This window comes from Electrophorus electricus, chromosome 14 (assembly GCF_041902795.1).
Source record: "Electrophorus electricus isolate QZ-2024a chromosome 14, ASM4190279v1, whole genome shotgun sequence".
In the NCBI taxonomy this organism is placed as follows: Eukaryota; Metazoa; Chordata; class Actinopteri; order Gymnotiformes; family Gymnotidae; genus Electrophorus; species Electrophorus electricus.
Window position 1 is genome coordinate 16893904 of NC_137510.1, and position 9963 is coordinate 16903866.

The following is a 9963-nucleotide window of genomic DNA, read 5'->3' on the forward strand; positions in this document are numbered from 1 at the left end:
TTTCATGACTTGTTTATTTCAATGTGATCTGCCTTTTACAAACCATTCCCCAAATATCTACTCTCTATAAAAGCTAACAATAGTTTATGTCTGATTAGTCTGTACTTCAGGGTATCAAGAGAGCATTGATGCACTACTTGCTGACTGCTTGGCGTTGTGTGCATGTTCAAGCACATTTGAGAGCTGAGTCAGTATCTTCCCAATAGAGGATTCATTTGGTGTATACTGATATGTACAACTGCATTCAGTCTTGAGTCAATGCATCGCTGGCTGGTAAGTTTTCACATCACTTCTGGGGTCTTACAAAGGACAACAGTGCGTAAAGGAAGAAAAGTTCTATTGATCCAAATAATCTGTGGGCTATTCTCAATGTGGCTGCTGACGTCCAAAGTCTTCCTCAAGTACAACTAAAGTGATGAACATATCATGGCATACAGGCATTTATTATCACTTTGCATTATTACTGTAACCAATTAGAAGAGGTGCTCAGACATCTGAAAGATCCTTCTGCTTTTCAGGACCTGAGGGTGACTAGCAGGTTTTATTCAGGCCTGTATACATCAGACATGCTGCCTCTAATCAACTTTTAATAGGAAGAACAAATAAATATAAAATAATATAACATTTATAAAGTCTATGACAATCATAGATGGGTCATACATTGAAAATACACTTCACAAATACGAGCAATATGTCTAGCGACATAAAATCACGTTTTGCGTATTGGCAGCACAGAACAAGCAATTCATCACTTGCCTTAACTTGATAATGATATTAGCTGTTCATATATGTAAACAGATATTTGCTATTTTATAAATATCAAAATTTTATATATGTTAAAATTTGGAGTGTGAGAAATATTCAAGTTTTAATTTTAAATGGTTTAATCTTATCACTTTTTTAGCGCATACCTGAGCCACTCCAGATAACCATTTAAGCAATGCTTTTGTTGAACCTCAGCATGCTGTATAGAGAGCACTATAACCTGAAATGAATGCATACATGAATGGGAAGGTTCTTTGAGAGCCTTTTATTTCCAAACAAAAATCCATCCTCTGGATGGAAATAGAACAGCAGGCAGACAAAAGCTTTGTTGTCTCCTCCAGCCAATTCCAAGTCAACAAGTGTTTTTGCTTAAAACATGGCCTCTGATAAAAGGTCACAACTGGTTCCTGAAAGTGTGGACCCACTAATTTTGTTGGAAAAAAATATCATAAAGCAGCATTGTCCACATTGCCCAATATTTCCCATGGCTAGCTGAAATTCTGAACACTAAAAAAGTGATGTTTAAATTTAGGCAGACCAATTCATGTTGTTCATCAATGTATGTTCAGGGAAACAGTTTGTCTGAATGTAAGCTAACAACACATTTTTTACTTAAAATTTATATATTATTTGTAATAATATTAACTCATTAAAAGTCAAACAAGCCATCTTATTTTTTTCTTGACAAACTTATTTGCAATTAATAGTTATCAACTGTGTATTGTAAACCAAAGAACCAGGCAAACCTAGTTTCTCCAGACTACATCCACTATATAGCACCTTTCCTGCAAGCATGAACAGTACAGTACAGACATCTGCAATGTTCAGAAAGCTCAGAAGAAAGCACAGAATTTGAGTGGTTTTCTATGTGTTAATCTGAAACAAATGCTATCTTGCAAGATAATTTGCTACATATAGTGCCAAAATATTAATATTTGTTAATGTTAATATTAAATATTAACACTAATACTTTGCGTTTGTTAGATTCAGCCAATGCTAACACTAAATGTTAAAGACGAGACTCCTTTGTTCTCTTGTTTATGTACCTTTCATCAACGGTAATGACTCATGAAGAACCTACCGTTAATCCTGAAAATATTAGATCATTGTAGGTTTATCCCCCAAGCATTTGACTACAGTGTCCTAGAAATCATTGATCATTTAAAATGTTACTGATATTTCATCTTATTTTTATGCCTGATGGCTTGCTAACTGTGGCTCATGTTTGCAAGTCCTATGCAGCAATTTATTTATTTATTTTTTTACTCTGGGCAAAGTGGAAAACACTACATTAGTAAGAATGGAGATAATCCCCATTACCTCATCCCAAACATCCTACATTATAAGCTTGTTAGAGTGTAAACCTAAACTATTTACAATAAAGTCATTAGCTACCATTTGTGAATATGATCATTCTTAAATGCAGTCTATCCAAGTAAATATTTACATGAGTATCAGGAAAATAACAATCACTCCACATAAAATATGATGCTTATTTTTTTTTCTTTGCTACTGACCACTTTGTAGTTACCACTAGCTTGCTAGCTAGATCTCTAGCTAGCTACAGGATGGAGGAGCTGAGACTGCTTGTGCGTGTATTCAAGATGACACTCAGCCAGTCACAAAGTCAGTCACAGTGAGTAAAACAGCCTCTTCTGCTTCTTCAGTCATTTGCACAAAAGTTCTATTAGACTGAATTTCTTTGCTCCTTTTTTATTTATTTTTTTTTCCTAGTGCGCAGAATGACCCAGAGCATGACCTCTCTATTATGACACCTATGGTTCTATGAGCTGAGGGTGCTATGTAATACCTAATGGCTATATATACACCTTTACCTTCTGTTCTATTGGTATCATGGTCAGTGGAGTCAAACAAAACCTGCCATTTCCAGACTGAGAATAAGAAGGTCAGTTTAAGCAGGTCATCCTCCTGTACACTTTCTGCTAAATATGGATTTAAGCATGGCCAGTGAACGCTTTCTGTCAAGGCCTGATTAAGCAGGGCAAAAAGGTCTGCTATTGCACTGACAGTTTAACAAAAAAGCTGCATTGTAATACTTGTTCTTGCAGACGCTGGCCATGTTTGGAGAAGGATAAAGCAGTCTTCATTGTGGTGGTGGTGGTGGTAGGGACTGATTGCCACACTATTTGAATGGCAAGGAAAATAAGGCTCTACTTATCTAGCTTCAGGCAATGCACAAAAGAAGCAAGTGCAGCAACGTGGCACGTTTTCAAATTGGGATCAAAAGGTGTGAGCTAATTAACAAACTAAATAAGAGTCTCTAAGCTTTGTCTGGCTGGAGTCTTCTTCCTTTCACGACTTTTCAGAGGCCAAGCCACAATGGATATTTAGCGGTCATGTATATGTGTGCGTGTGGGTTAACAGTCGAAGCAATGTTTTTTTGTTGCTGTTGTTGTTCCTTGTATCTCTGGTTATGGCATAGCAGTAATCACCCAAGTCCTTGCTATTGCCCATTATGCACGCTGGTGTAACCTGAGATCATAAAAGGTGTCAGATGGCAGTGGTTTTCCCATTTGGCTACTTTAATTGTATTTGACTTCCTCAGCAGTGGCCAGGCATCGGTAGGGACTCTAGAGCAAGATGGGTAAGACAGGGGCTCGTAATAAAGACAAATAGGGAGAACATGAAATTTGATTCCTGCTGGTGCGGCACCTCCCACAAAAAGAAAAGTGAGTGTGTGTGTGTGTGTGTGTGTGTGTGTGTGTGTGTGTGTGTGTGTGTGTGTGTTTAAGAGAGAGAGAGAAAAAGAGAGCGCGAGCAAGTACATTGACAATCCATGAATTTTCCCTGAGCTGTCAAATGTAGAAGGGCACACATCTAGCAGTAATGGCACACCATCTCCAGAGACAGGCATGCAAAATAAAACAGAAACAGCACAATATTATCTGCCTCCATCACATGAACTCTCAGTTGGATTCCCTAGCCAACACCAACACCAGCACGAGACACACATGGCTCTAAAGACCTGCACACCTCCGAACACAGGGTTTTCGTCCTCATTATTCTGACGCCATCCACGGTTGCATCAGTGCAAGGTTCACCCACCTATTATTTATTTAATTACCAGAAGCATATGTTCCCCTCAGACCTTGTACTGTGTAGCACACACTTTGTGGCATGATATGAAAACACCATCTGCTCTGAGAACAGTTCAAGGCTTGCAGTGGAGGGAAAGTCCTACTGTGTCAGTGGATTATCTTACTGTTTCTGAATCTCCATTTACCTTATCTCCTGTCCCAACTGACCATTATGAAATGATCCTTATAATATATAATAGAGTCAATTATTCCTGTGTCGGGTAAGTCTATTTCCAAGAAGGTTTATAGTGAATCAGATTTATCTATTTCTAATTCCCATTGTTAAAAGTAACTGCTGCCTTCCTTTATAGGCACCTCTTGGGAATCTTTGATCACTTGCATGGACTATCCAATTTGTTCTCAATATAGAAAAAAATAAATAGATCATTTCTGCCTATTGAACATGTCTGTTTCTTCATGTAAGTCCAATGATGTTATGTTTGAGAGGAATCAGAAACGCATCCTCTGTGGGCTCATGTGCCTTAAACTACTCTCTACATATATATATATATATATATATATATATATATATATATATATATATATATATTAGATTTAAGTTTCAAAGCCATTATGTGGGGAAGATCCAAATTTTCCATTGCATTAAAAAGTAATCACATAGTTGCACGTGATGTGCATCTGTAAGTATGTCTCAGATTGCATTCTATTACACTGTTTTTATGCACTACATGAGACACAACTAACCGTGTTTATGTGTGTGCGTGCATGCACCTGTGTGTGTATGTGTGATGTTGGATAGCTTGTCAGTCTACTCAAGTCTCTCAGGAAGTCCCAATGCCAGTGCAGGCAGAATATCCCGCTGACACTAGAGAAGAGGCCACAGTGTATTTGATTCAGACTTTCAAGAGAACAATACAAACATCTGCTGTGTCTCATTAACTATATTGAAGCTAATAGCAAGGCCACAAGTGTGCAGACTATGTTAATGAAACGGATGTGTAGAACAGCCCCAGAAAAATTAGACAGCTGTGAATGTTCAAGTGTCAGAACATCTGTTAGCAGACTATGTGTTTAGCCTCTTGTAATGAAGAAACATGGTTAGCTTGTGTGTGTCAATTTTGTGTCTAGTCATTTTCCTCTTTTAAAGATAATGTATGTGTGTGTGTGTGTGTGTGTGTGTGTGTGTGTGTGTGTGTGTGTGTGTGTGTGTGTGTGCGCATGCACACACAGGTCAAGGCACTGTTTTTTGTCTCATTTCCATGTCAGAGCGTAAGGTGCTTCTCCACATGGACACAACAGACCTGGACAGCATACATCAGAGTGTCTAAATGTTTTCAGCATTGATCTGTTCCCAGATGTTGTGTCTGCCAGAAAGATTCATCATAGACACACATGCTTCTGCTAGCTCTCCCATTAAATTTACATGAAAATGAAATATTCATTTTCCATTCAACATTTGATCGTCATCATCATTTGATAGAACTTACGATGGCATACTTGTTGTTGTCAGCTTTTATATAAATGTACATCTTCCTTCCATTTTCTGTCTCACTATAGGACGTCTGTCAGTGCCCATGCAACTGACTTGGTTATGACTAAGGCCAGAGTCTAAGACTCCCTATCATACACACAAATATTTCATATTTCTAAAATATCCATACGTAAAAATACCCTAAGAAAATATTTTTGAAACTAGGAAAATTAAACAGTTCTTATTTTCAAATAATATATGTATAATACACTGTATAATATGTATTTCATACTGTCAGTATTTCATTTAGTGACTACAGTAAGATTCAATTCTTAGAGCAATCCATGCAGTGTGTTGTATATGATGATAAAACACTGCATGCTCTATAAAACAAAAATGAGAAATTTAATACAAGATAGCCAACTGTTGCTCAGAACAAAGGAGCAAACGAAACAAAAGTGACATAAAATCATGAGCCAGATTGATTAACTGGCAGTGATGAAGCACTTGAAGTATTAGGTAGATAAAGCAATTGATTATCCAATAAATCCTTGTCTAGCTCTGAATTCCCTCATTCAGAAATAGAAACAGGGCCCCTGGCAATAAATTAGTTTCATCCATCGTCTGCCTGTATAGAAGAGAAAGCATCTGCAACCGTGCACTTTTGTACACTTAAAAAAAAAATAGGCCTGGATTAAAAAGGTAAAGAAATCTGGAAATCTATTAACAAACAAGATGTTACACATGTTGTCATTTAAATTAAATGTTACCTTTTGATATTTCTAATTCCAAGCTTCATTGAGGATTAATGTGGTTAAAAACCTAATCTTTTTTGGATTTAAAACTGCTGACAGATTTTTTCAACAGAAAGTTCTTGTTGTCTTTGAGTTGTGTGACATGAATACAAGTAAGTTTCAAATCATATATTCAAAGCTGCATTGCACTGGTTGAAAACTCAGCTCAGTGGAAAGCAGTAGCATTCTGCCAAACACACTCTCATTACATCCATCATAATCAGCATTGAAGTCTACACAGAAATGCAGCTGTTAAAGAAGGAAACAGATCCCACTCTGCTCAAATAACAGGAGAGCAATACTGAAAATAACACAGAGACGTAGGAGAAACAGTTCTTCCCCAGACATTTACAGTCTTGCAGAGTGAGTTTGATCGGCCATCTGGCCTCCAAGAGGCACGTTGTAAAAACAGTGAAATCAATGGAGGCAAGTCCACCTTGGATGCCCACCATTACACAGATGGTGTAGAAGTGCTTAGGCTACCACTTGGGGAGACATGGGCCCCTCCCTCTCCCTCTCTGGACAGCACCCACTTTAATGAATTTCACTGGTGTGGTTCCGATGTGTATAGACTTCTGGCAAACCCGTTAGCAAATGCAGTAATTCAAAGAGAGCCCTCTAGTGGTCTTTCAAGGAGAGGTTTTAAAACTCTAAAAAACGTAGCATTAATTTTGTTATAAACATTGTAACCTTTTCCTGTGTAGCACAGGTATAGGCACAAAAAGCATAAGTCATTGAGCATAAATATCTCCAGAGAAAAAAAAGGCAAAGCACACACATTTACAGACACAAATACACATAATCCATACCACAGACACAAAACGTAGACTGACACTATAAATACTAATAGCGTCATACAAAGAATACCTATAAATGTGTGATGGCGGCATCACAGCTGTGTGTATAGGCATAGGTGCGTGTGTTTGTCTGTCTGTGTGTTTGTGTGTGTGCATGCACAAGCAAGAGAAAGTATTAACATAGCATTATATTTTAAAGTTACATTTTAAATATGTTGCTTAAAAAGGTGAAAAAATGGTTCAGTTTACAAATTTACCAGAAAAACTGCAGATGCCAAATGATAGAAATGTCTTCACCAAAAAGTCATTTCCACTGCCATCAATCACCAGACATTAAACAATTGGGAGAACCTGACATTAAACAAAAAACGAAAGCTTGATAGGAAATTCTATTTTGCCAGAGATTTAGGCCTCCTGCCCATTAAATGTAAAAAAAAAAAAGTAAAATGGTGTATAAAGGTTCAAATTAAGTGTTGATCTAGAGGAATATGTGTAATGAAATTCAGTTTGATGCGACTGACACACACACACACACACACACACACACACACACACACACACACACACACACACACATATATATATATATATATATATATATATATATATATATATATATATATATATATATATATATATATATATATATATACTGCGTTGTTTACAAACGTGTGGTTTTCACGTGTTAGCATCTCTTAAGGTCATTTTTAGCAATATTCACTCCGGCCTGCATAGCACCAAGCTATACTTGTCAAAAGTAATATGCCTTGAGACAAACCCGTATTGATCTTTATTCGAGTTCCATGAGCTCGTGCCATGCAATGTTTCATCGCCTCGCAAGTCTCCGAATGAGAAATGTAGCCCTTTTTTCATTTTTGCTCTCCAGAAGAGTTGAGTCATTATAACTAGACCTTTCACTTAGCAAAGTAGTAATATTCAACTTGTAAATGCAAAACAGTAAGGTTAAAGCGGTCTGCGATGTTCCAAACTTTGGAATGTGCAGAACATCACTTATTAAGTACGCCTACATTTCACTTTATTTCCAACGTGTATTTTTTTACACATAACATTTTCTCTTAATTGAACAATGCAATTAAAGTGCCAAACCTTTATGTCTTGTTTAAACGTGTTGCTTTTTGAACACAACGCCAATTTTATTCTAGGAAGCTCCACGCAACTTAATTTAAGGTATAAATGTAATGTTTTGCAGTCCTTATAATACCAGTCATTTGCACTCCGACTTTATCGATATATCTGTTATATCATCAGTTAAACATATCAATCTGGGAAATACGTTTAATATTCATTCTGTTTTATCAACAGAGGAGACAAGTGTTAGACATGGATTTACGTTCAGATTAACGGTGCAGAATGACGCAGAATGCTTAAAATTGAACGGCTTCGGAAAAGAACTGAAATAAAATTTGAAGTAAACTCTGTCCATGAGTCAGTGTCCATTACGCATAAGGATTTCTATTCTCTTACCTATTCGTATGACATGAGGCATCCCGCAAGAACACTGAATCCAAAAAAGACACACCATGACCGTTGTCCAGTATTCCAAAATCGCTCTCCGGGGCGACAACCAAGTATTTCTCATGATTCTTAGGAAGTGGGATCCACTTTTTTAGGAATCCAAAAACGTCTCAGAATTGCTCATCAAAATTGTATTCGAGGGTATCATATGAGGAAACAAACTGGCGCTCATTGTACTTGATGGAACATTCTTCCAGCTTTTTTGACGCTCAAGTCCCGAAACAGCTCGCTTTAAATTTAACTCCAGTTCTTAACGCAGGCGGATCAGAACTCTACCTGCGGACGTTGGCTGTTACAATTAGCCTGCAGGAGTATCTGTATCCCCTCCTACCGCTGATGCTATCTTATGGCTGGTTCAGACGCCGCAACAACCGGGCTGGAATACCGTGTAAATGTGGAAGGGGTTTGCGCCCACGGTGTTTTTTGGCAGCTACAAATAATTATCTTGACCGTGTCTGCAAAGAAAAGGCGTTCGTTCCTTAGAGCCGTGCATCGACTTTATCCGAAATGAATTTGTAACAAATGTGTTTGCACAAGTAAGTCTTTGAAGTAACTGGATCTCTTAAGCTGACAACACTCGTTTATTGTTTATTGCAAACAATATTATATATATATATATATATATATATATATATATATATATATATATATATATATATATATATATATATATATATATATATATATATATATATATATATATTGTTTATTGCAAACAATATTTTATATATATATATATATGGCACGTTCTCACCTGGCAGCTCAGGTACATTTCAGAGCTCAAGACATTTCACAAATACGACCATATGTGTCACTATACAAACACTAGGATAAGTAATAACAAATGTAACATAACTAAACATAATCCTAAATATTCTCCTAAATATAAGTATCAAGACTGTTAGGCAAGACAACCAAAAGAGTTCCCTTTTCTGATACATTTATCACACTTTTTTGTTGTTTTCACAGAGTGATTTGTTATGAATACTCCTGGAATACTCCTTGCATTTTTGCTGCCATCTAACTGAATCCAAAACCCAATAAATGTTTAATATTAATTCTAATAAACTTTTTTTGATTGGATAAGTGTACATGAAAAGTTATTTTAAGTTTAATATGGTGATGTTTTTACAGGTGTTTGTTCCGAGTTAATGATCAAACAAGATATTAGCAGTAGGTGGAGGAGGGTAATGCATTCACACTCTTTTATAGACAAATCAGCATGTTTCTAGAAACAAAGATTAACACCAGATGACTGCACAGTGAACTGAATAACCAGGTCAAAGTGTTAGCATGACATATAACAAGTGCTTTGTTCTGAAGGACAGAGCTGTTGACAAAGCAGGGTGCATATGCTCTTTAGTTGGGACTCTCAATCTGTGTCAATGAGTACATTAGCTGATATAACTGCTTATTGCCTATCTGTCTGCTCATTCGTCACGCTTTATGCGATGGCGTCAGCCACACACGGTGGGTAACACATGAGGGCGATCACTTAGAGAAAGCATGCCACCACTCCTCCTTTCAGCCCATTTTCCGTC

General features: G+C 37.0%; 1 protein-coding gene across 2 annotated transcripts in view; it reads right to left on the reverse strand.

The window, feature by feature from the left end:
* The window catches only part of grik3 (glutamate ionotropic receptor kainate type subunit 3), an 85645-nt gene extending 76881 nt beyond the window's left edge, over positions 1-8764 (reverse strand). For both annotated transcript variants that reach the window (XM_081696359.1, XM_081696360.1), the window contains exon 1: positions 8372-8764. In XM_081696359.1, coding sequence (XP_081552485.1) covers positions 8372-8486 — 115 coding nt within the window. In that variant the 5' untranslated portion in view covers positions 8487-8764. The remainder of the gene's footprint in view (positions 1-8371) is intronic.
* Between the last annotated feature and the right edge of the window lie 1199 nt (positions 8765-9963).